This window comes from Sus scrofa, chromosome 3 (assembly GCF_000003025.6).
Source record: "Sus scrofa isolate TJ Tabasco breed Duroc chromosome 3, Sscrofa11.1, whole genome shotgun sequence".
Lineage (NCBI taxonomy): Eukaryota > Metazoa > Chordata > Mammalia > Artiodactyla > Suidae > Sus > Sus scrofa.
The window spans coordinates 112,154,426-112,179,551 of record NC_010445.4 but is presented as its reverse complement, the minus strand read 5'-3'; the positions used below and the strand labels follow the sequence as shown (position 1 = coordinate 112,179,551).

General features: G+C 52.7%; 1 protein-coding gene across 1 annotated transcript in view; it reads left to right on the top strand.

Moving 5' to 3' along the window:
- Positions 1-24,014, top strand: part of DPYSL5 (dihydropyrimidinase like 5) — a 97,426-nt gene extending 73,412 nt beyond the window's left edge. The window contains exons 7-13 of the mRNA XM_003125320.3: positions 1,940-2,015; positions 3,080-3,236; positions 8,809-8,950; positions 10,552-10,694; positions 12,699-12,906; positions 19,064-19,232; positions 21,092-24,014. Coding sequence (XP_003125368.1) covers positions 1,940-2,015; positions 3,080-3,236; positions 8,809-8,950; positions 10,552-10,694; positions 12,699-12,906; positions 19,064-19,232; positions 21,092-21,177 — 981 coding nt within the window. The 3' untranslated portion in view covers positions 21,178-24,014. The remainder of the gene's footprint in view (positions 1-1,939; positions 2,016-3,079; positions 3,237-8,808; positions 8,951-10,551; positions 10,695-12,698; positions 12,907-19,063; positions 19,233-21,091) is intronic.

Below are 25,126 nucleotides of genomic sequence, written 5' to 3'. Positions count from 1 at the left end.
ACTTGTTTTGAACCATAGCTAAAATTATGAACTGTTAGAAGAAATCATAGTAAATCTTTGTAATCTTGGTCTAGGCAAAGGCTTCTTGGACACAAAAGCACAAATAAAAATGCAAAAATTAGTTAAAAAAAAAAACAAAGGAGTCATGGAAGGAAAATCTCTTTATAAATAGCAGACACCGTGCCAAGGTCATTTCTCCTCCTAAACCATCACTAAAGAGTTTGACTTACTCAGACAATCTGAACTGCCTTCTCCAGAACACTAACCAGTTTTCTGAGTGCGGTCTCTGGACCAGCTGCATCAGCATCATTTGTTAGAAACAGGAGCTCAGAATTGCAAATGCCCAGGCCTGTGCAGACCCACTGAATCAGAAACTGGGGCTGATGCCCAGCAATCTGTTTTCACAAGCCTGCTGAGAGGCTAGGGCGCTAACACTTCAGAACTTCTCACCTGGAAAGACCTGGGCTACCCTGAAGGCCATGGGCAGAAGGTGTGGTGTTCGCAACAGCGAGGGAACACAGAGGTTGGAGATCTAGCGGTCTCAAATCAGTCGGGAAACCTGTGGCAAGCACATCAAATGTCAGGCCAGTCCCTAAATTCTCTCTCCTCCTAACTTGATAGCAAAGACGGTGTCAGAATAATACGTGGGTAAACAGCTTCCCGTTAGCCCTTGGGAGGCCTCAGAGCTGGATAAGGATGTTGTTTTACTGTCATAACAGCAGTTCTGTTATCAATTACTTCCTAATGGAAACTTACTCCAGAATAAGGAAAAATCTGAACAACACGAGAGCCACTCATTTTCTTGGCTCAAACAAAAGCCCAGAGAATGAAGCCAAGGACCACGGTGGCACAGCCTGGTAGGGGAAGAGGTAATCAGTATTACTATCTGAAGTTCCCATCGTGGCTCAGTGGATAGTGAACCCAACTAGCACTCATGCAGGCACGGCTTCAGTGCCTGGCCTCACTCAGTGGGTTAAGGATCCAGCATTGCCATGAGCTGTGGTGTAGGTCGCAGACACAGCTCGGATCCCACGTTGCTATGGCTGTGGTGTAGGCCGGCAGCTGCAGTCCCAATTCAACCCCTAGCCTGGGAACCTCCATATGCTGCAGGTGGGCCCTAAAGGACAAAAAGGAAAAAAATAAATTAATTAATTAAAAATCAGTATTATAATCCAAGTATCCATTTGCAAGACAGGTTCTGTCTGGTGTAGACTCTGAACCTTGAACCTCTCATTTCTTCTCCGGGGTACATTCTGTCTATTGATAAAGCAGCCGCAGGTAGCAGGCTTCATGATTTTATATGATATGCAGCTGTCTCTATCTAGGTCATCACATCCATGAACAAGAAATTGAGTCCCTCATTTTAGGTTGTAAATAGTCTTGGGGTTAGCTGGTAGAAGATGTCAGGTTCAGGAGTTCCCGTCGTGGCTCAGCAGTTAACGAACTCGACTGGGATCCATGAGGATTCAGGTTCGATCCCTGGCCTCGCTCAATGGGTTAAGGGTCCAGCATTGCAGTGAGCTGTGGTCTAGGTCATAGACATGGCTTGGATCCAGTGTTGCTATGGCTGTGGTGTAGGCCAGCAGCTACAGCTCTGATTGGACCCCTAGCCTGGGAACCTCCATATGCTGTGGGTGTGGCCCTAAAAAGACAGAAAAAAAAAGAAAGAAAATGTGAGCTTCAGCCCTTGACATCTTGCCCCGATGTCTCCTGCTGGGCCCTGGTGCCAGGCGCTGCCTGTCCCCTCCTTGTTTTGTGGGGTTCCCCAGCCTGCAGCTGCCAGCCCTGCCTTCCCGTCCAAAGACCGTCACCCCGAGGGTGGGGGCTGAGTGATACAGGTGGAGGCCCTGGGGCCAGGATTGAGTTGGTCCGGTGACTTCGGTGCTTGTTAGGTTTAAGGGGTTGACATGCTCTCCTTCCATGTGCTTCCTGTGTTTAGACTCACTGTCCCATCTACCTGGTCAACGTATCCAGCATCTCGGCTGGCGACGTCATTGCAGCTGCTAAGATGCAAGGTGGGTCAGTGGGCTGGGCTGGGCTGTGCGGTGGGATTGGAGCCAGATGGGGCCCGGCAGCTCCGTGCACTTTCCGGCCCAGCTCCTGGGCCAGGCTCCGAGCCTGCCCTTCTCTTTTTTCTCCTCTCTCTTCCTCAGAGGCACCCTGCACTAGCTGAGGTTCAGTCCGTTAGAACCAGTGTTTTCCTTTGTACATTTGCATGCATAACGGCTTTACAGAAGTGTCTGTCGCATCTCCTGGGTCTGGTAAAATTTTCTAAGTTTTCAATCAGCTCTTTAATTGGTATCTTTTTCGGTCTCTTGGGTTTTACTAGTGGTTGCCTTGGTAACCAACACACAATCCTGGATCAGTTCCAACGGGCTTTTCAGGGAGGCCTGGGAAGTCCTTGGAGAAATGGCAGTCTGTGGGCCCATCATCCCTCAGAGCCACCTGGAACCCTGTGTACCAGCCTCAGGGCACCCGTGTGTCTCCTCTTGCTGAGCACCTGCCAACACCCGAAGGCTTCATATGTGCTAGTGCTCCCAGCCCAGCTCGGGGTGCCAGTGAGGTCATGATGACAGGAGAAACAGGTCATGGTCACAAACCTGGGGCTATAAATCAGGAGCAAGGGCTTCCAGCCTTCCCACGCTACGGCCCTCTAGAGCCCGCCTCCCCCCACCCCCGAAGCGGGACCCCCTTGGGTGTCTCACCTGTATATTGTCCCAGCCTCCCACTTCTGATATTCTCCCGAAGCTGCTGCCTGCACCCACCTGCTCAGAAAACAGCACTCACAGCCCCCCACCCTCCCATCAGCACCCTGCAGTGCCCATGCTCCAGCCAGAACATGCTCCCCCACGCACATCATGCCTCGGCGCCCTCACCCTCCTGTTTTGCTCAGAGGCAGCCCGGGGACAGGGAGCACTCTGGCCTTGAACCCCGCTGTGTTCACAATCGGGGCTAAGTATGCTGGAGCAAGGCCTTCCTCGCTGCCTTAGGCTCCTTCGCCTGTGCCGTGAGGGGCTCAGACCCGCGATCTCGGAGGTTCCCTGGCTTCCTGGTGATGGACTGACCCCTCCTCCTGCAGGGAAGGTTGTGCTGGCCGAGACCACCACTGCTCACGCCACGCTGACCGGCTTGCACTACTACCACCAGGACTGGTCCCACGCGGCCGCCTACGTCACGGTGCCTCCGCTGAGACTGGACACCAACACCTCCACCTACCTCATGAGTCTGCTGGCCAAGTAAGCTGTCTCTGCAGCGTTCTCTCGTAATGCGTGCCTCCCTGGGAGGGTGTAGAGGTTTCAGTGACGTCGCAGAGGCCCCACATCTGACCGAAGTTTGCTTTCGTTGTGCGGAGAGGACGATGGTGCTTTGGTTTCCTTCTCCACTGCCCGTCAGGGAGTTGCCATCCCCTGGGGCTCCTGTGACCCCTCGATGTAGGGTGAGAGCTTCTGAGATGACAAGTAAAGAGCGTGTAAACCTGTGAACGGTGGCTCCTCGGAATTTCGAGGGACAGTGGTGTCGTACACTCAAGACCTCGGGGGGCTGTAGGATGTGGTCTCTGGAGTATCCCAGAATATCTGGAGCTTTCTCTCAGGGTTTCTTTCTTCTCCTCTCCCTCTTCTCCTTGTTTCCCATGTGGTTTTCTCTCTTTGTGCGTCTCTCCTTCCTTCTGGATGTTTCTCCCTCTTTTCTTTCCTCTTCCCCCTGTTCTTCTGTGCCTTCTCCCTCTTTTCCCCTTTCCCTCTGCCTCCAGACCTCCGTTTCCCCAGCTCCTCTTTTTCTTTTCTTTTTCCTTTTTATTTTATGTCTTTTTAGGGCCGCATCCATGGCATATGGAGGTTCCCAGGCTAGGGGTTGAATCAGAGCTGCAGCTGCCGGCCTGCACCACAGCCACAGCAATGCAGGATCCGAGCCACATCTTCAACCTTCGCCACGGCTCACGGCGATGCTGGATCCTTAACCCCCTGACGAGGCCAGTTGAACCTTCATCCTCATGGATGCTAGTCTGGTTCGTTAACCACTGAGCCACGACAGGAACTCCTCCAGCTCCTCTTTTTCTAATACTGCATTTCTGCATTCAATCAGAATAAAAAAAAAAAAAAAAAAAGAGCTGTCTGAATTCGGTGGGACACAAACATGAAAAGATTTTGTTTTGCCCTAATAACTGCTTGCAAATTCTTTCTTTCCTCTAGTGACATGTAGGTAACGGTAAAGGCCATTGCTTTGTCTTCTCTTTGGTTATTAAAGTCCAATCCAGTTTCAAAGTCCAGTTTCCTCCCCTCCCACCCCCAGCTCAGGAAGTCGGTGGGGGTCAGATTAAGGAAGTGGGGGGTTCTGCTCCACACCCAAGCACGAGCTGGACTCCTGCTGTCATTGTTGCTGCTTCTCTGGTTGAACGTGACTGGCTTCGGGGGGTCCCCCTTGTGCAGGACATGTGCCCAGATACGGGCTCTACCCACCTTCATGCGGTCCCCTGACATGGAAATGGAGTCCAGCTTGATCTCTTCTAGCGGCACCTTCCCAGCTCGGAGAACTAGCAAGTCCCTTAAGCCTGGCCACTTTCTACAGCGTCTGGGGCCCAGAGGAAGCGCTGCCCCATCACTGCCACCACCACCCCCACAACCGCCGGCTTTTCTCCCCCAGGGGCTCCCCCAGGCCCACCCATCCCCCACCAAGGCAGGTGCCCACTGTCGCCTCCATTCTCCGCAGGTGAACCTGTTGAAATGTCCCCTCCTTGACTTCGGGGTAGAGAGGGCACAGGGTAGGGAAGCACCACTCCACCCATGAAAAGAGGGAGAAGGGAAAGACCGCAAGACTCTTCATTCGCCACCGTCTCGGCCACCCGCCCGCCTTCTGCTTGTACGGAACGGGGTGGGGATATGCCTCAGTTCGGGTGATGGTGGGGGTGCTGAGGGAGATAACCAGTCCCAGTGGAGGTGGCTGTCACTAGATAATGGGGTGTTTATTTTATCTGTGTCCTTTTGGTTTCAGTCCTGGTAGGCTAACAACTGGAAAATTTCCACTCGGCATCCTGCTATGTTGACAACGTAAAGAGCAGTGTGCAACTTTGCAAGTATGACAGGAGTGCAAGCCGTAGGGTCCTGGGTGAAGGTGGCACCTGGAGGGACAGGATGTGCCATGGCAGTGCGCCAGTAATTCTAGCCTGTCCCATAGCTTTGCTGTGACTCTGAGCAGGCGCAGCTCTGACAGATTTAACCAAACTGAGAGAGTAAGAAAGGGAGAAAGGCTCAATCAGCTCTTACTTTTTTTTTTTTAGGGCCGCACCTGCAGCATATGGAGGTTCCCAGGCTAGGGGTCGAATCAGAGCTGTAGCTGCCAGCCTTTGCCACAGCCACAGCAACACAGGATCTGAGCTGCATCTGCAGCCTACACCACAGCTCACAGCAATGTCGGATCCTTAACCCACTGAGCGAGGCCAGAGACCAAACCTGCATCCTCATGGCTCCTAGTCAGGCTCATTATGGCTGAACCATAATAGGATCAGCTCTTACTTTTAAAAATGCTTATTGTTGAGAAAAGCCAGCTCTTTTTCATCATTATCAACACAATGAACACAAGTCTCAGAACCCACTATAATAATTTGGGCTCAGGAGTTACCACTGTGGCACAACAGGGTTGGCAGCATCTCTGCAGCACCAGAACACCCCCAGCCTGGCACAGTGGGTTAAAGGATCTGGCGTTGTTGCAGGTTGCAACTGCGGCTAACCCATATGCCAAGGGAAAGCCAAAAGAGGAGAAAAAAAACGGGGCCTAGTTCCAAGGTCAAAGAATATGTTAAAATACCTCTGCTCACTAAAAGCAAATATACTGAAAGAACAGAGGTAGCGAGTCCCTCAGCCCACCCGAACCAAGCAGTGCCCACCCCCCCCCCAAATTTAAATAGGCAGGGGGAGAAAAGCTTTATTAATTGAATAATGTAAGTTTTTATATCTACCCTATTTTGTCAAATCTATTTAAATTATTTAGCTGAATTCTATACCTTTAAATAGAATTATAATTTCATGGGAACTATTATGAGAAGAGTCTGAATCTCTTTTTTTTAAACAGTGCATGTTGTAAATGTGTGCAATTTTATACCATTTGGAGCATGATTTTAACATTTTTAGGGATTTATGATTACCGTAATTTTGCTTTTGTAACACTGTTGGTGATAATTGACATGCAAAATACTTCATAGAAAATCCAGACACCAATTACCATATTTCTATAGGAAAATAGGAGCTGCTTCATAATGATCTGCTTTAGGGTATGACTTCCTCGTATATATCAGGATAAAAAGTACAATCTAGAGGTGTAGGGATGTGTCCTTATTTAAAATCTGACTTCTCGGAGTTCCTGTCATGGCTCAGTGGTTAGCGAATCTGACTAGGAGCCGTGAGGTTTCAGGTTCGATCCCTGGCCTTGCTCAGTGGGTTAAGGATCCAGCGTTGCCATGAGCTGTGGTGTAGGTCGCAGACGTGGCTCGGATCCCGAGTTGCTGTGGCTCTGGCATAGGCTGGCGGCTACAGCTCCGATTGGACCCCTAGCCTGAGAACCTCCATATGCCATGGGTGCGGTCCTAGGAAAGATAAAAACACACAAAAAAAATTTTTTAAATAAAAAATAAATAAAATCTGGCTTCTCAGTGGACCGGAAATTTCCTTATTTGAATATATATACTTTCAAAGTACTCAACACAAGCCAGTGATGTTTTAAACATTTAAGAGTAGGGATGGACGTGTCATATCTCCTAGATTCAGGGCAGCATCAGGGGACCCCAAAAGTCCTTCTGGAATGTGTCCCCCCTCATTCATTCCTGCCTAGTGAGCACTTGTATAGGGACCTTTTTAGAAAGGTGGGTGCTCAATAAAACTTGTCAGGAGTTCCCTCGAGGCTCAGTGGGTTCAGGATCTGGTGTTGTCGCTGCTGTGGTTCTGGTTACAGCTGTGGGGGGGGGGTTCGATCCCTGGCCCAGGAACTTCTGCATACTGTGGGTCCCATCAAAAAAAATAATAATAATAAAATAAAAATGGAGTTCCCATCATGGTTCAGTGGTTAACCGACCGACTAAGAACCATGAGGTGGCGGGTTCGATCCCTGGCCTTGCTCAATGGGTTAAGGATCCGGCGTTGCCGTGAGCTGTGGTGTAGGTCGCAGACTCGACTTGGATCCCGAATTGCTGTGGCTGTGGTGTAGGCCGATGGCTACAGTTCCGATTCGACCCTAGCCTAGGAACCTCCATATGCCACGGGAGCAGCCCTAGAAAAGGCAAAAAGACCGAAAAAAAAAAAAAAAAAAAGACTTGTCAGTTAAGCATGGGGTCCAGGGGTCCCCAGCCAGCAGCCTGTGATTCTGATGGGCACCTTTTCTGGTCTGAGCCCTGCTTGGGTGTCTGCAGGCCCACCAAGGAGAAAGTGAAAACCTAGAGATTGTGCTCATCTCTGGTGGGGTCTGCAGGACTGGGGACCATGTGGAGCCCGGGGAGGACCTGCTGTGTGGAAGAGCCCCTCCCGCAGTCTCTGAGCAGGCCCAGAGCAGTGTCTTTGGTGCAGGGAGATACCAGCCTGTGCCAGGGAGGAGCTCAGCCGTCTCACTGTGAACTTGGCCAAGGATCGCCGTCATTTGGCCAGAGCTCTGCCAGGCCCCCAGTGGAGATGGCCCCATATGCAGCCTGCCTCGAACAACTGACCGCCTTAAGAATATGGCCTCCTGGAGTTCCCACTGTGGCTGAGCGGGCTACAAACCCGACTGGTATCTATAAGGATTCGGGTTCGATCCTTGGCCCCACTCAGTGGGTTAAGGATCTGGCATGGCTGTGGTTATGGGGTAGGCTGGCAGCTGCAGCTCTGATGTCACCCCTAGCCTGGGAACCTCCATACACTGCAGGTCCGGCCCTAAGAAAAAAAGAATATGCCTCCTCACCGAACCAAACCATGCCTCTGCTCCCAGCTGCCCTTCTGAAGCGGGCATCTTGGATGGCGCACGGGCACTCATAAGGCTGAGGGACCTGCTACGAGTTAAACTAGCCTCTAGGCCCCCCGCTCTGCTGTCCTTCTCTCCATCAACAGCCAAGTCCCTCCCTGCCCCCCAAGGGTACTTCCTTCTGAAGTTGTCCTGGGTGACAGAAACATCCCCCCCGCCCCCGAGTCTCACCACCTCTGAGGCCTACAGAGATCTCTGAACACCACCCCGCAGTCTGCCTCCGTCCTGGGGTGGTGGGCTGCCGCCGTGCCTTGAGTTCTGAGCTGGTCCAGGAGCCCCTGGAGAGCCCCGCCATGGCTGCTTGATCAGGGGAGACTTCTCTTGTGTCTCGTCCCTTCTCCTCCCGCTGGGCCAGGAGAGCCCCCGCATCCAAGCAAAGCTTAACACAGAACTTGAGCGTTTGACCAGGCACGAGCTTCTTGCCAGGAGAGCCTGGTGGGGGTTGAGGGAGGAGAGGAGAGGGAGCTGGCATGTGGTTTCATGGAAGTAAAATGACATCTGCCCTCTCACTTCAGCTAAACTCTTGTTCAGTTTTTCTCCACCTGATATCGTAACTCTTAAAAGTCGACATCCCGAAGACTTTCCGTGTCTCCTGCGACACTGGCAGTCTGCGCCACAAGTAGGCACAGACTCCCATTCTGCAGGCGTGTAAACTGAGGCTCTCACAGAATAACTCATTAGAGCTCATGCTGCTGCGAAGTGGCAGAGCCAAGATGGAAGCCAGCTTTGCCGGGTTCCCAGGCAAAGGCTTTTTCTTGGTACCTGTCCCCACCCTCTGGGACCCTGGCCTTCCCTCCCCTCACTGGTCACATCCATCTCTCTACCCAGTGATACTCTGAACATCGTGGCATCAGATCACCGGCCTTTCACCACGAAGCAGAAAGCCATGGGCAAGGAGGACTTCACCAAGATCCCGCACGGCGTGACCGGCGTGCAGGACCGCATGAGTGTCATCTGGGAGAGAGGCGTGGTATGTTCCCGGACCCCTCCCCCTCCGGGCCTCGAAGAACTTTCACCCCTAGAAGGACTGGGTCAACCACAGCTCCCCTTCACTCAAAAACAAAACAAGGAGGTCCCGTCGTAGCTCAGCGGTTAACGAACCCGACTAGCTTCCATGAGGATGCGGTTCGATCCCTGGCCTCCCTCAGTGGGTTAGCGATCCGGCTTTGCTGTCAGCTATGGCATAATGTAGGTCGCAGACGTGGCTCAGATCCCATGTGGCTGTGGCTGTGGTGTAGGCCAGCAGCCACTGCTCCGTTTGGACCCTTAGCCTGGGAACCTCCACATGCCACAGGTGCAGCCCCAAAAGAGAAAAAAACAAAAAACAAAAAAACAAAAAGGCTCTCCCGCCCCTATCAGGAAAGTATCATAAGACCTAGTATGAACTTTTGGAAACTACAGAAAAGTATTAGAAAAAAAAAAAATCCCCGTAATTCCATACTGAAAAATTACTAATCTTTTGGTATATTTCTTTCTAGTTCTATGCATGACCTATACATTACTTCACTAACTTGGTTCATCTTTTTTCATATAACAGTTTCCTTTATTTATTTCTTTATTGCTTTTTTAGGGCCATGCCTGCAACACATGGAAGTTCCCAGGCTAGGGGCCTAATCAGAGCTGCAGCTGCCAGCCTATGCCACAGCCACAGCAATGCTGGATCCTTAACCCACTAAGGGAGGCCAGGGATCGAACCTGCATCCTCATGGATACTAGTCGGATTCGTAACCCACTGAGCCACAACTGGAACTCCTAAAAACATCTTTTTTAATGGCTAAGTAATATTTCCTCTGATGGAAGTACTGTACTTCAGTTCAGCCTTCCCTGATGTTTGGAACTTGCAGCTGTTTGCCCTTACAAATAATGCTGCAGAGAGAATCTCTTTGCTCACGGGTGTATGTCAGCATTTCTAATTCTTTCCTGAGAACAGAGTCTAGAAGTGGATTTCTGAGTCAAAGGATATGAACATTTTTAAGGCTCTTGACATATTTTGTCCAATAATAAAAATAAAGACTGGGACTGCATTGGAATACCACCTGTTCTGCCATGAAGAATACGTAGTTTTGGTCTTGACCTATTACAGCTAGGATGCAGCATAGAGTGTGAGCCCAAAGAGATTAGGAATTCGTAAAAACTAAGCCACCAGCTCAGGGGAGACCCCCTGAGGCAGCTCAAGAATCCCCTACGGTGCTCTCTGGATGGGGAGATAAGATGCTTTTCCAGCACAGAGTATGTGCCGCTTTGTGGATGCAGGGGAGCTCCTGGTTTATCCATAGGAACACACGAGAAGATCACTCTTACAAACAGGAGGTAGATTTGCCCCAGGAAAGCCACCTTTTGGAACAAGGGCCCACCCCCTGATGTTGTTGGAAGAAGGAAAGAGGAATCAGCAAGCGTGTGGAACCAAACCCAGCAGGTGGCTCGTCTGAGACGATGCCCGTGGCATTGTCCTTCCCAGCCCCAGGGTTCAACCAACTACCAGCCCACGGGCCAGGGGCCAGGGTGACGGGAGGGGGGTTGAGACACCTACGCAGGGCCTTTGGTTGACCAGACTCTTTTGCACTGTTCCAGGTTGGAGGGAAGATGGATGAGAACCGTTTTGTGGCCGTTACCAGTTCCAACGCAGCCAAGATCCTCAACCTGTATCCCCGCAAGGGCCGCATCATCCCCGGAGCCGATGCCGACGTGGTGGTGTGGGACCCAGAAGCCACCAAGTAAAACCCGCTGCTAGCCTCCCGGGCTAGAGGGACGGGGTGTCTAAGGAGCTGGTTTCACAGCACCCCAAAAGCTTATTGTCTTTGCACTGCTTCTGGCATAGATCAGGGTGGCCCTAACGTGTGTTCAGTTAGTTCAACAAATACTTGAGGGCTCCCCATGGTCCAGGCACTAGGAACACAAGAGTGAACAAGATGGTCTTAAGACCTGCTGCAGTGCAGCTCCATGTGCACCGCACTTCACAGTTTGTCACAGCTGCCTCACATCAAGGACCTCATTTATTTTTCATGCAGCCCCCAGAACACTTGAGCCTGGAGTTGATTTTTCTGTGGAATAAACTAAAGCCAGAGAGAAGGGGATTGTCCACATCACATAGCTAATAAGTGGCTGAACCAGGCAGGTGTCCCGACGCTCAGTTCCAGGCTCTTCCACCAACACTGTGCTTCTCTCGTTGAGCGTGTGGGCGCCGGCCCACAGCGCTTGACACCCACAGCATTAATGAGCACAGGTTGAGTGAAGAAATGAAGTGCCTCGGGAATTATTAAGCTACAGGATACAGAGCATCCTCTTAATTCAGAGATTTGGGCAGAGGAGAAGGGAATTGTTTACTATTAAATTTCAGTGCAGAACATAGTAAATCAACTATAATTAAAAAATTATGGCATTCCCATCGTGGCTCAGTGGTTGGAGAACCCGACTGGCATCCATGAGGACGTGGGTTTGATCCCTAGCCTCGCTCAGTGGGTTAAAGATCCGGCATTGCCATGAGCTGTGGTGTAGGTCGGAGACGCAGCTCAGATCCCGCGTGGCTGAGGCCGTGGCTGCGGTGTAGACTGGTGGCTGCAGCTCCGATTCAGCCCCTAGCCTGGGAACCTCCATGGGCCACTGGCGCAGCCCGAAAAGACAAAAAGACCAAAAAAAAAAAAATTGTTTAAATAAAGTAGAATTGGCAGACAACAACTTTTTTAAATGGCAGGGCAAAAAAAAAAAAAATAAGATGGTGAGCTTCAAAGAAATAAGTACATGAATTTCATTCATTCAGTCAACAAATATCTGTTAAGTGCCACCACTTGCTGAGGACTTTTCAAGGTGCACAAGCTCACAGTGAACAAGATAGACAGAAATGCGCTAGGCTTGTGAAGGTTAAAAATCCAACTGCAAAGACAGTTCACCTGGTACCCCAGCACCCATCCCCACACTGCTTCTCCGTGAGGCCACTTGAGAAGCCGGGTTCTGCGTGGGGGATGAGAGGGCTGGACCCTCGTGCTGTTGCAGGCGTGGCTGTTAGTGATGGCGCTTGGCAGAATGACCCCTCCAGTTTAGCCCCGTGTGTTAGTCAGTTAGGGCTGCTGTAACAAAATACCACAGATGGAAGACTTGAACAGGAGACATTCATTTTCTCACAGCTCTGCAGGCTAGAAGTCCAAGATCAAGGTGTCAGCAGAGTTGATTTCATTTTGAGGCCTCGCTCTTTGGCTTGTAGAGACTGTCTTCTCCCTCCGTCTTCACAAGGCCTTTCTTCTGTGTGTGTACTTCCAGTGTCTCCATTTCCTCTTCTTAGAAGGCCACCCCTTTGATTGGTTTAGGGCTCATCTCTGACTTCATTTGACTTTAATTTAATTATCTCCCAATACAGTCACATTCTGAGATACGGGGGGCTAGGACTTCAACATATAAATTTGGAGGGGACACAGTTCATCCTAACCTTTGAAGGTCTTCCCTTCCCTCTGAGCACCTTCCCTCCCCTCCAGGCACCTTCCCTTCCTGCCGAGCACCCTTCTTTCCCCTTGAGCACCTTCCCTTCCCTCCCAGCACCTTCCCTTCCCCCAGCACCTTCCCTTCCCCCAGCACCTTCCCTTCCCGCCCAGCACCTTCCCTTCCCTCCCAGCACCTTCCCTTCCCGCCCAGCACCTTCCCTTCCCGCCCAGCACCTTCCCTTCCGCTGAGCTGTGACATCTTTAGGTCCTCTCACCGTGTTCTCTCCTGCCACTGCCTCCCTGCAGGACCATCTCAGGCAGCACCCAGGTGCAGGGAGGAGACTTCAACCTGTACGAGAACATGCGCTGCCACGGTGTCCCGCTGGTCACCATCAGCCGGGGGCGGGTCGTGTATGAGAACGGCGTCTTCATGTGTGCCGAGGGCACCGGCAAGTTCTGTCCCTTGAGGTCCTTCCCAGACACCGTCTACAAGAAGTTGGTCCAGAGAGAAAAGGTGCGTGGTGGGGGGAGGTCGAAGGCCCTGCTGGCCACATCTTCTGTGACTTTTTTGGGGGGGCAGGGGAAGGGCACGCCTCTGGCACGTGGACGTTCCCGGGCCAGGGAGTGAACCTGCGCCACAGCAGTGACTCGAGCCACTGCAGTGACATCACCAGATCCGTAGCCACTGTCCCCAAGAGAACTCCAGTGTCTTTTAAATCTCAAAGGTGTTCTCATTGTTTCCATCAAATCTTATTGCCTCAAGAGTCACTTTGGGAACAATCAAAACAGTAGAAAAGGAGGGGTTCCCATCGTGGCTCAGTGGTTAATGAACCCGACTAGCATCCGTGAGGACGCGGGTTCGATCCCTGGCCTCTCTCGGTGAGTTAAGGATTCGGCATTACCATGAGCTGTGGTGTAGGTCGCAGACACAGCTTGGATCCTGCATTGCTGTGGCTGTGGTGTAGGCCTGCGATGACAGCTCCGATTCAACCCCTAGCCTGGGAACCTTCATATGCTGCAGGTGCAGCCCTAAAAAGACAAAAAAAAAAAAAAAGGGGGGGGAGAACCTATAACAAAGTGAAATTTATCAGGAAGGGTCCCCACCTCCCTTGGAGCCAGAGAAATGCTACGAGGTGCTCACAGCTGCCCCTGACCGCTAGACCGCTTGTCGTCCCTCCGGCCAGGGACGCCTGGCTTGGCCTGAGTTATATTGGCCCCAAGTTCTCTTTCCCCAATTCCCCCCCCAACCTTGTGACTACAGTGAGCTTCTCTGAGTCTGCCTGCCCCCCAACACTGATATGGTCAGGCCAGATCTGCAGTGTGGGGGCGGCCTGAAGTCTTGAGAGTTTCAGCCAGTCCCCCAGTTCCGTAAGCACCCTGGGTGTTCACTGCAGCTTGGGGCCCTACCTCATCCCCAGGACTCCCAAACTCTGAGTAGCGTTTCCCCTCAAAGCAGGCTGGCTTTCCCTTGTGCTTGGGTACTGATTGTCCAGCCTTATCCTCGAGAGCTGCCCTAGAGAACCCAAACCTTTCCTGACACCTCTGGGTGCTGGGAACGAGCTGCAGCCCTGACCTCCTCTGGGTGGAGGACCCGCATCATCAGAAAAGAGTGAATCTGACAAACTGACAGGCGAGGCATCATGCTGGTTCCCCTCCCCTTCCTCTGGCATAAAGCAGTATTATTGTGGTTCAGAATGCTCCTGCCTATCCGGAGCCCATCCTCCTAGCTGCTTCCGGATTCTATCTAGAAAGCGTGAGTGTGCTTAAAAGTATCATGACCAATTGGAGTTCCCGTCGTGGAGCAGTGGTTAATGAATCCGACTAGGAACCATGAGGTTGTGGGTTCGATCCCTGGCCTTGCTCAGTGGGTTAAGGATCCAGCGTTGCCATGAGCTGTGGTGTATGTTGTAGACGCGGCTCGGATCCGCATTGCTGTGGCCCTGGCGTAGGCCAGTGGCTACAGCTCCGATTAGACCCCTAGCCTGGGATCTCCATATGCCGCAGGAAGTGCCCCTAGAAAAGACCGAAAAAAGAAAAAAAAAGTATCACGACCAAGGGCCTAGGAGCCCCAGCCTCTCTGGGTGGAACGGCTCTCTCCTGCCCAGGCTCTGGGAGGCCACTGCTGTAATCACGACGCTCTGGAGACATGTTCATCCTTTTTTTAAAATTCCCTCACCTGGCTTCTCCTGTGTTCTGCTCTATTGCTCTCTTTTTCTCCCTCAGGACATCCCGGTCCTCTGTACACAGCAGGCGCCTAATCTGTGTTCTGGAGGTGGTAACAGTAAGGGCGTCTGGATGAGAGTCGGGTAGTAACAGCGACGGCTTCTGCCCAGACCGGCCTTGTCATTCCGCTGTTTCTCACTCAAGCAGGGAGACCCTGTAAAATGGCCCGTGTGTTTTAGCCTGAGGTTCTAAGTACCAGCGGGGGCAGGGAGGCAATTTCTGGGCCCCCGTCCAGGTGACCTGTCCACCCCCCACCATATTGGGATCGATGCCCCAGATCAGCATCAGCTTCCTGTTCCCGGGTCCCCTGCTCTCCGCTCACCACTGGCTCTGGCTTCCAGGGGAACCAGAGATGCAAAGGATTTGACTGAAACTAGACTCCACCGCCGTCCTACCACTGAACTCTAGAAATTTGCTTAATAATATCTTAGGACCAGGCTTTTTTTTTTTTTGCTTTTTTAGGGCCTCACCCACAGCATGGAGGTTCCCAGGCTAGGGGTCCAATCGGAGCTGTAGCCGCCAGCCTACACTACGGCCACAGCAACATGGGATCCGAGCCAAGTCTGTGACCTACACCACAGCTCACGGCAATGCCAGTTCCCCCACCCACAGAGCGAGGCCAGGGATCCAACCTGCCTCCTCATGGATCCTAGTGGGGTTCATTTCCGCTGCACCACAAGGGGACCTCCAGGACCAGGGCTTTTAAGAGCTCTTTCTGACTCGGCACCCTTGCCATCACAGGGTCACATGACCTCTCCTCTTAAACCAAACCTCCTTATTATCTTTAAGCAAATCCTTTATGTAAAAGCCAGATTCCTTTGCTGAGTGCCTTGGGCTCCCCCTCCTTGTTCCGTCCTGAACCCCCCAAAGCCTTTCAGGAGTAGCTCCTTCAGCCTTTGCCCTCCCAGCTGCTCCTGAACACCCTCCCTCGTGCTGACCCGTGAAGCCCCCGCCTTAGGCTGGCCCTAGGGCCAGAAGGAAGGGGGTTCCATCTGGTGGGGTGGCAGTTTGGCCTTCCTGCTCTCTCCGAGCGCCCTAACCAAGAGTTCACTTCACCCTGAGTCTGGTCCTCCATGAAGCCCCTCTGCCATAAGTTCATTCACAAAAACCACTTTCCCAAACTGCGGGCCAGCTCTTCTGTGCTGAGAGAGGAGCATGTGGCAGGGCAGGGGGATGCCCATCAGTAATGTGACTTCCGTTCCCCATCTCCGATTACCGGGTACAGTTGTCAAGGATCAGGCAAACAGGGAGTCCTGAGCCACCGAAGGCCTAAGAGGGAAATGCGAGCATGTCTGTGGCCAAGGAGTTCCTCTTGATTCATAGGTTCAGGGGCCTCGAGGTAGTGCCGCTGTGTGGTTCCCTCTACTCTTGATGAAAGCCAGGGAGAGTCAAATTAATATTTGAGGAGCCATCACCTAAAGCGTAAGATTACATGGGGCATATTTTCACCAAAAGATCAACTCTGCTGGAGAGCCTTCCACGTGCACAGGCCCAGAGCCGTCAGAATAACTAAAGACTCTTCCTTCCCAGAGGCCAAAAAAAAAAAAAAAAAAAAAACACCAAAGAAATCCAAAGCCAGGTCTTCAGTGGGGGAAGAGACTTGTGTTACCTAAGACAAGCATGACTCTGGTTTTCCCAGTGTTCAAGCCCAAAGCAAACTCAGTCTCTCGAGCAGGTGAAGGGCTCCATCTCCAGAATGCTTTCCAGATGTGGACAGTGGCAGGAGACCTCAGCCCCACCTCTGGAGGGTTGTGCCAGAAAGAGCTGTAAGAGTGACGCATCCCCACACAAGACCATCTGACAAAGGGTGGCTGTGATTTGAAACAAGAAAAGGGAAAATAACAAGTGTCAGTGGAGATGTGGAGAAATAGGAACCCTCATCCTTTGCTGGAAGGAATGTGACATGGTGCAGCCACTCTGGACCACAGTTTGGCAGTTCCCAAAAAGTTAGATACAGAGTTGCCAAAATGATTCAGCTGTTCCACCCTTGGGCATATACATACTCCAGAGAAATGAAAATATATGTCTACACAAAATCCTGTGCATGAGTGTTCACAGCAGAATCATTCATAAAGGCCCCAAAGTCCATCAGCTGTTGAATGAATAAATGAATGTGGTATATCCACACGATGGAATATTATTCAGCCGTAAAAAAGGATGGAGTGCTACATACAACATGCATGAACCTTAAAAACATCATGCTAAGTGAGAGAATCCAGTCACAAAAGACCACATATTATATGATTCCATTTCTAGGAAATGTCCAGATGAAGCAAATCCATAGACAGGAAATAGATTAGTGGCTGCTTAGGGCTGGTGGGAGGGGAGAATGGGAGTGACCACTTAGGGATATAGGGATTTTTTTAGGGTGATGAAGATATTTTGGGATTACATAGTGGTGATGGTGGCACAGCCTTGTGAATATGTTAAACACCACTGATGTATATACTTCTTCTAAATGGTGAATTTTATGGTATGTGAATTGTATCTCAATTTATGGCCTAGGGGTTAAGGATTCATTGTCATCACTGCTTTGGCTCATTGTCACTGCTGTGGCTTGATCCCGGCCAGGGAATTTCTGCATGGCCAAAATTATATACAATTATAATATATAATAATTATATAATTATATAAATATAATTATAAATATATTGAAAAAATATCTGGCCACAGTTCAGTGGCTTTCCAAAAAAAAAAAAAAAAAAGATATTTTAGTCAGAAAATAGGATCAAAAGAGGGCAGAGAAAGTGTTTGACTCAAAACCAGCCTCACAAAAATGTCAGCTTCGCAGCAGGCTGCTCTTAGGGCCAGCCACAGGAGAAGAGTCCCAGCCTCCAGGATTGACATAAATTCAACTCCAAGTCCCTTTATCCAAAGCACTTGTTGTAGGGACAACGTGAGTTCCTCAAGAAAAAGCCAGTCCTTCCCTCTTCTCTGTTACAGCCCTTATGTAACAGAATACACGTCTGCAGAAAAAGAAGACTATCAGAAAAACTCATTTTCCAAAAATTATAAATGAGCAGCCCCTACAGAGCAGCGACCTCAGGGAAGAAAACAGCTCTAGGGTAGGGCCCAGCGCATAAAGCCAGGAAGCCAGGAGTTCCCATCGTGTTGCAGCGGAAACGATTCCGACTGGGAACCATGAGGTTTTGGGTTCGATCCCTGGCCTCGCTCAGTGGGTTAAGGATCCAGAGTTGCCATGAGCTGTGGTGTAGCTTGCAGATGCGGCTCGGATCCTGCGTTGCTGTGGCTGTGACGAGCTCCAGTTCGACCCCTGGCCTGGGAACCTCCATACGCCGCGGGTACGGCCCTCAAAAGACAAAAAATTAAAAAATAAAGCCAAGAAGCCAGGGACTGCTGGGAGGGGTGACCTGCCAAGGTCACTCACTCAGATTCACCTGGGGTCTCTACTCCTGCCTTTCACTACTGGGACCCCCAAGTGCAGCCCGCTAAAGGCTAAAATGCTTCAGAGGGCTGCTCTGTTGGAGGATGCAAAGGAATATGTAAATTGAAGAGCCTTCCAGAATCACCCGTGTCTATTGTTTCTCTCAAGGCGCTTTTCATTTAGCCCTGAGCAGCGAGGAGATTGAGGTTGCCTCAAGTGAGGGCCTGGGGTGTAGATTCTTTATGTCAGACCTCATGCACACTCTCCAGTACACTTGCTCCTACACGAGCGCTTTTTAATACGATTAAGCGCCATCAATGAATTCTGCACGAATAACAGCTGCTGGGACGTAGGGGTCACCTGCCATGTGCCAGAGCTTTATGATACTCTGTCATTTGATTTCATAACAAGTCTATATCTTTATAAATAAGAGGACAGGCACAGAGAGGTTATGTAACCGGCACAAGGTCACACAGCTTACAAGCCCCAGAGCTGGGATCAGCACCTAGGCGGTGTGGGGCAGAACACAGGCTCGTAACTCTACTGCCTTTGTGCGAAAAGTTAACTACTCTTGCCAGTGGGGGATTCTAGCGCCACATCAGCTGTATTTAGCCTCTGTTCCCACAGCGTGGTCAGGTCACCGCGAAAGGCATGGCCTCGTGAGAGCCTGGCAAGGAAGGGGATGACGTTGCTCCGTGTGAGGCGTGCTCTCTAAAGCTGACCGCCTCAGGGGTCTCCCTGCTACCTTGGAAAGGACCCACCCATGACGAGGGGGAGCCGGGGGTATCTGCTCTACACACGTGCGCACCCACTCACATATGCACGCACACGCACACACACACAATGTAGGAGGTACGAGAAGATTGTTTACCTCCTTGGTTCAAGATGTAGGAAGGCTTTGTCACATGCAGTCATTTGGGTCCTGAGCTGAGGGGCGGCGTCCAATGTCCTGTCAGCCATCAAGGAGGCTCTGGGGGTGGCATGTCTTGGCCCCGATGATTGATGGGGTCTGTGCTCTAACCGTATCCGCTTCTCTGTTTCTCTCCTTCTCCATCCTCACTAGACCTTGAAGGTGAAGGGGGTGGACCGCACTCCCTACCTGGGGGATGTAGCCATCGTGGTGCATCCCGGGAAAAAAGAGATGGGAACGCCGCTCGCAGACACTCCTACCCGGCCCGTCACCCGACACGGGGGCATGAGGGACCTTCATGAATCCAGCTTCAGCCTCTCTGGTAAAAGCAAGGGCCGCTTGGCCTGGCACCTGCGTCTCCACTAAACTGGGGTGCCGGGAGGAGGGCAGAGGGGCCAGGAGTTCTGCTCAGGCAGTGGGACCCACACTGCTTTCATCACCGTCTCCTCCCTCCCCTCCCCTAAGCTGCTGCTCCCCCCGCTAGAGACACACAAATACTGGGGGGCAGGGAAGGAGGGCTCTCCTGGTCCCTGGGCACCAGCCACTCTAACAGGCTCTGGTGCGTTCCCCATGGTTCTCCGTTCAGAGATTTTCCCCCCCTTGAAGCATCTTGAGGGCCCTGCACATAGGGGTGCCCCAGAGATGAGCTGAGCTCAGAAGGGTTGAATGTGGCACGTGGGGCTGCACCCCCATTTCCCGTCCTGCTCCTCGCCAGCCTCTCTGAAAGACCTGGTTGGTATCTCATATCTCCCCTCCTGCACCTTATCACCACATTTGCTCCCGCGCCCCCTCTTTCATTCTGCAGTTGTATGTAACACAGTGAGAACATATGGGGTGTGTCTGTGCTTAGCGACTTTACTGCTGGCAGCCTGCAGCCCAGGTGCCCGGCAGCAGTTAAAGGGGGTGGGGGGGTCATTGCCACATTGAAAGCAAGCGTTGTTGGAGAACAGGCAGAGGCCGTAAGATGCCCTGGTTCCGCAGGCAGCTTTGCTGGAAGCTGGGATCCCTACTTGAAAAGGCCAGGGGACCAGGTCTCCCCGAAACGGCCTTTAAGACCAGCCCAGGCACAGACCCAGCCTCCGCTTGGCAGAAGCTGTGCTGGGGCCAGAAGGCGAGAGGAGCAAGATCCAGATCTTTCCGCAGTGGAGCATGGCGTTTACGGGGGGAGATGAGACGCACAAACGAGCTGTCCTGACACGAGAGGCAGGGAGCTAAGTCAGGGGCCCGCCAGGGAGCACGGCTGCCCGCTGAGCTGCCTCTGTGCCCAGCCGTGTGCTGCGAGCAGCGCCTGGGGTTCTGTCTGAGGAGCTGATCGCCTGTGGGGAGGGGCCTCTCCATCACCCTCCCCATCCTCTCAGAGCCAACCTCAACCCAGAGATAACTCCTGCCCACCCGGAGGACCACCGCCTCTGCCACCAGTGACCAGGCCCGGGGAGTCAGAGGGGCGTCTGTGGTGTGGAGTGGGGGCCCCCCGGCTTTGCCAGTCCAGGAGGTGTAGATGGCCACGCTGCCTGGGCACGGCCCTTCCTGCCACAGCTGGCCCCAGGAGAAGCGGCCAGGCCCCCAAAGCCCCGGGCCCCCTCTGGCTCCTGGCTTCTCTGGCTCCCACCCAAGTCGGGACAGAGCCAAGACTGAGCAGAATGGCTCTCAGGTTCCGCAGACATCAGGCAGCCTCTCACCTTCCCTGTGCCCCAAACTCTGTTCTCAATGGGACAAGCTGAAGAATGTCCCCCCTGCGCTCCCTGGGACATCAGGCCTCCTGTTCTAAGTCTCAGGATTTCACCACGTGGGGGCCTCTGGGGGCGGTGGTCTTCGATTTTCCGAAACAATGGCACACCCTTCCTTCTGCCTCTCCTGCTCCCTGAGACACGCGTGCAGAGACCCACCTGCTAACAGGCAGCTCCGTGGTCTGTGAGCGTGACAAGAGGCCAGCCCTCCAGGGCAGGGAGCAGGGAAGGTGGCAGGGCAGGGCAGTTGATCGTGGAGGCTCTGAATCAGGAAGACCTGAGTTCAAATCCAAGCTCTACCCCTTCTACACCGTGTGACACTGGTCACGTTAACCTCAGGGAGCCTCAGTTTCCTCGCCTGTAAAATGGGATGGAGGAGTAAATGAGATCCTGTGCACAGAGAACCCTGGTTTTATTTCCCAGAGGAGCTCACGCTCTGCTTCCTTCCCTGCAGGTTCTCAGATCGATGACCATGTTCCAAAGCGAGCCTCAGCCCGGATTCTTGCACCCCCGGGGGGCAGGTCAAGCGGCATTTGGTAAAAGCACTGCCCAGCCCCCCCACGTGAAGATGCACCGCTGCCACCAGCCCGCACCCCCTCCGGCCGCAGCTCAGGGGCAGGAGAGGCCGGGCTGGGCAGCACACCACCTGACGGGGCCCCGGGCCCCGGGAGGCCCTCCCCATGTCTGACACGTGATTCACTGTGCTTTGAGCCAACCCTGACAGGCACTTTGAGATGTGTTCCTCCTGCTGCAGTCCTTTCCTGCCTCGGCCTCGGCAGGCTTTCCTGGGCCCCAGGAAGCCCATACTATGCACAGAGCCCAATGCATAGAGCCTGGCCCAGCCCCTCCTCACCCCCGCCTCCCGTGCTGGCCTTGGGAAAGCCCTGACCTTAGTGCCCTGCCCCTGGCTAACCTGCCAGTTGTCCAGAGCATTTTAGCAGATGTGTTTTAAAAGGAAAGGACTCCCTCCCCCAGCCCCCTCGCCCGGTGGTCACTTTCCCCAAGTCAGACAGGTGTCAGCATCCCAGCCCTGCCCGGGACGTCCCGTTTTCCCCGACTCACCTCCGGCCCCTGTTTGGGTGTGGCTGGGACACCCTGCACCCTTTGCCGGCTGCTCCCCCGCCCCCAGAGTCCCAGGCCCAGAAGCGCTGGCTGGGCAGGCGTGAGGCTGGTGCCAAGCGCGTGTACATGATTTTGTTTTGCACGTTTGGTTTGCGCGGTGGTTTGGTTTGACTTGTTTGTGCATCCTGTGAACAATGACGGTGCTTCGTGTCACTAGCATAGCATAGAAACAGGAATAGATGTGGACCTGAGGAGATGCTGCATCGACACCAACCAGACAGCCGAGGGCACAAATGACGGGGGCGAGAGGGGCCACGGGACTCGCGGGCCTTCTCCCTACCTGGAGCCTTCCTCTCCTCTCCCCTCCCCGCCTGGTCTAGTTTCCTGCCTTCTGAGAGGGTGGCCAGGATGCCTGCCCTGGAGACCTTCCCAGCTCTGACTCCCAGCACTAATCCCCCCACACACCCAGCTGCCTGGAAGCATCCCCCTGCTGGACAGAGGCCCAGCCGCTCCTCCCGTGTGATTGGCCAGAGGCCTCATGCCTGCTAAGAGAGGTGGAGCAGGACTCGGGGGAGTGGGCTAGCTAGATGCCAGGTAGGAGACCAGGCCAGCAGGACCTGGCTGCAGAGCCTGCATTGCTGCACAGGGCCCATGGTCCCCTGTGGTCAGCACCTTGCTCTCACCTGCTGGTGGCCTCCATCTTACTCCCAGTAGGGGCCTCCCTGCCTCCAGAAGCTCCAGGAGGTTTCCATGGAAACCCTAGAGGCTGCCCTTGCTAAGTCTTGTCCCCCCTCGGGGAAGTGAGGTCACATGGCATCACATGGCACATTTGGTTCAAGCCCCCAGGCTTACGCGTGGCTCCTGGACTCTTGGGCCTGTGGGCATACCCTGCACCTCTCTGTGGCCCTTCTCATGTTCTCCAAGTGCTTCCATCTGTGAGCTCTCAGTTGCTCCTCACGACAACAAAGCGTGTGCTACCCTCCGCATTTCACAGATGTGGCCCGGGAAGCTTAGGCCTTCTGACTCCAGAAATGTCCAGGACTGCCCTTTGGAATGTCGCTGTCTACCCCAGCTGGGGACAGGAGGAATGGCCTGATGTCTCGTGTGGGTCCCTCCTGAGCCTTCAACCAACTAGAAGACTTAACTCCCCCAGGAGGCATTCCGCTTCGTTTGGCACGGGTAGCTAGATTCTGCTTGTAGGCAAACTAATGCATAGTCACCGTTTGAGCCAGAACTAGGTACACGTTGAGGGGTGCCCGGTGGTTTGAGCTGCATTCGCCTCCTCACTCCTCCTTTCATGCTCCTCTTCCTCACTTCGGGGCTGAGAGGACCAAGACAGGAACCCGGGAAGCAGAGGCAGCAAAGGCACTCACGGAGGGCGGTAGCCATGGGGACAGTCCGTAGGGATCTGAGCCTGGGAAACTGTGACGCTGACCCCTTGGTATGACGCCCATCATCTTTATGCCTGGCAGCCCTTGCTGGGTCATGGGCCTTGGGCAGATGCCAAAGAGCCGAGCAGTGGTGGTGGCCAGCGGGCAGAGCATCCCTGCTTGGGCTAGGAAAGCTTTACCTTCTCTGAGTGCCTCCGCCCGAGAGATGCATGGTCCGTGGCTCTGGGAGGCCACGCGGTGCCGTGGTCCATTGAAGGCCTTCCGCTTCATTCACCCCCCCCCCCCACTCCTTACAGAGACCCTGCCCTTGCCCAGGAGCTTCTAGATGAAAATCAAAAGGAGGTTCAAGGAACCAAAGGAAAGGCCCGCCCCGCCCCACCCACCCATCTCCTGCCCCTGTGCCGCGCCCGGGCAGCTCCATCACCAGCCCCGCTGCCGGCTCCTGGTTGGAATGAAAAGGCTCCTGGTTGCACTGAATGCAGCTCTCGAACTGGTCTTGTACTTGCTGAATAAATACTGTTGTTCTTGCCTTAGCTGCTCTCTAGGTTTGTGGGGTTAAGTTACAAGAAAATTGTGCTCCTGTGTGTGCGCGTGTGTGTGCGTGTGTGTAGTGCTAGGAGTCCACAGTAGGTCCCGGTCAAGCCATGCCGTGATGAGGGCTTTTCCAGTACTGCCCCAGGAACCCCAGAACCACGCGGAAACCCAAACCCCCTCCAGCTGCACAGCCTGGGGTCGGGATGGAGCTCCAGCACCCAGCACCCAAGTGACTTCCTCACTCCTCTGTAAATGTCATGGTGCTAAGATTGTGTCAACCCCAGAACGACACATGGTCCTGTGCTCTGGCCACCCGATGGAGGCAAAAACAAAACAGCCCGACTCGTTGTGTTCTGGTGCAGGTTTGTATTAAACTGTAGCTACTTCTCACTTGGTCTCAGTTGTGTTTCTTCAAAGCAGAGGGACTTTGATAGGGGACCGTGTCTACAGTGGCTGAGCTGAGGCTTCGATGGCTAAAAGCAATTTGGCTTTGGGTCTTCCCTTGTGTTGGGTGGCAGGTGGCACCTCAGGGAGAAGCCTGAGCAGAATCTACATGCCCTTGAGGTTAGCATTGCTCTGCATTTTTGCAGACCTCCAATTCGACCCCTGAGTTGCTCTGGCTGTGGTGTAGGCTGGCAGCTGCAGCCCACATTTGACCCCGAGCCTGGGAACTTTCACATACCACAGGTGCAGCCCTGAAAAGAAGGAAAAAAAAAAAAAAAAAAAAAAAAAAACTCTTGTGAAACTGTGACCTACACTTCAGCTTGAGGTATTACAGAGGCCAGGGATGGATTCCGCCTCCTCACAGAGGCAACATCAGGTTCTTAACCGGCTGAGCCACAATGAGAACTCCCTCATACAGCTTTTAAATTTTAGTTTTTCCTCTTTTATGAGCTTACATTATTCCCTTTTATGGGCTACAAGCTCCTTGTGCAGCTTCCTTAGGTAGCTATATATATATATATATATATATATATATATACACATACTTTGTATTTTTTTTTTTACTAAATTTTGTAGGTGTTTGCTAAATGATTCTCCCAGTTGGAAAGTTTTTTTTTTTTTGGTTTTTTTTTTTTTTTTTTTGTCTTTTTGCTATTTCCTTGGGCCACTCCCGCGGCATATGGAGGTTCCCAGGCTAGGGGTCCAATCGGAGCTGCAGCCACCGGCCTACGCCAGAGCCACAGCAACGCGGGATCCGAGCCGTGTCTGCCACCTGCACCACAGCTCACGGCAACGCCGGATCGTTAACCCACTGAGCAAGGGCAGGGACCGAACCCACAATCTCATGGTTCCTAGTCGGATTCGTTAACCACTGCACCACGACGGGAACTCCCCAGTTGGAAAGTTTTTAAAAATGCAATATCAGTTTTAAAATCTTTAATCTTCCTGTGGGAGATGACGAAGTTACCAGTACCTTAAAATTCCACGTGTTTAATAAGGAATACTCACATAAACACAAGCTCTTGAGGTTTTATCTGAAATCCTCCTGATTCATAGAT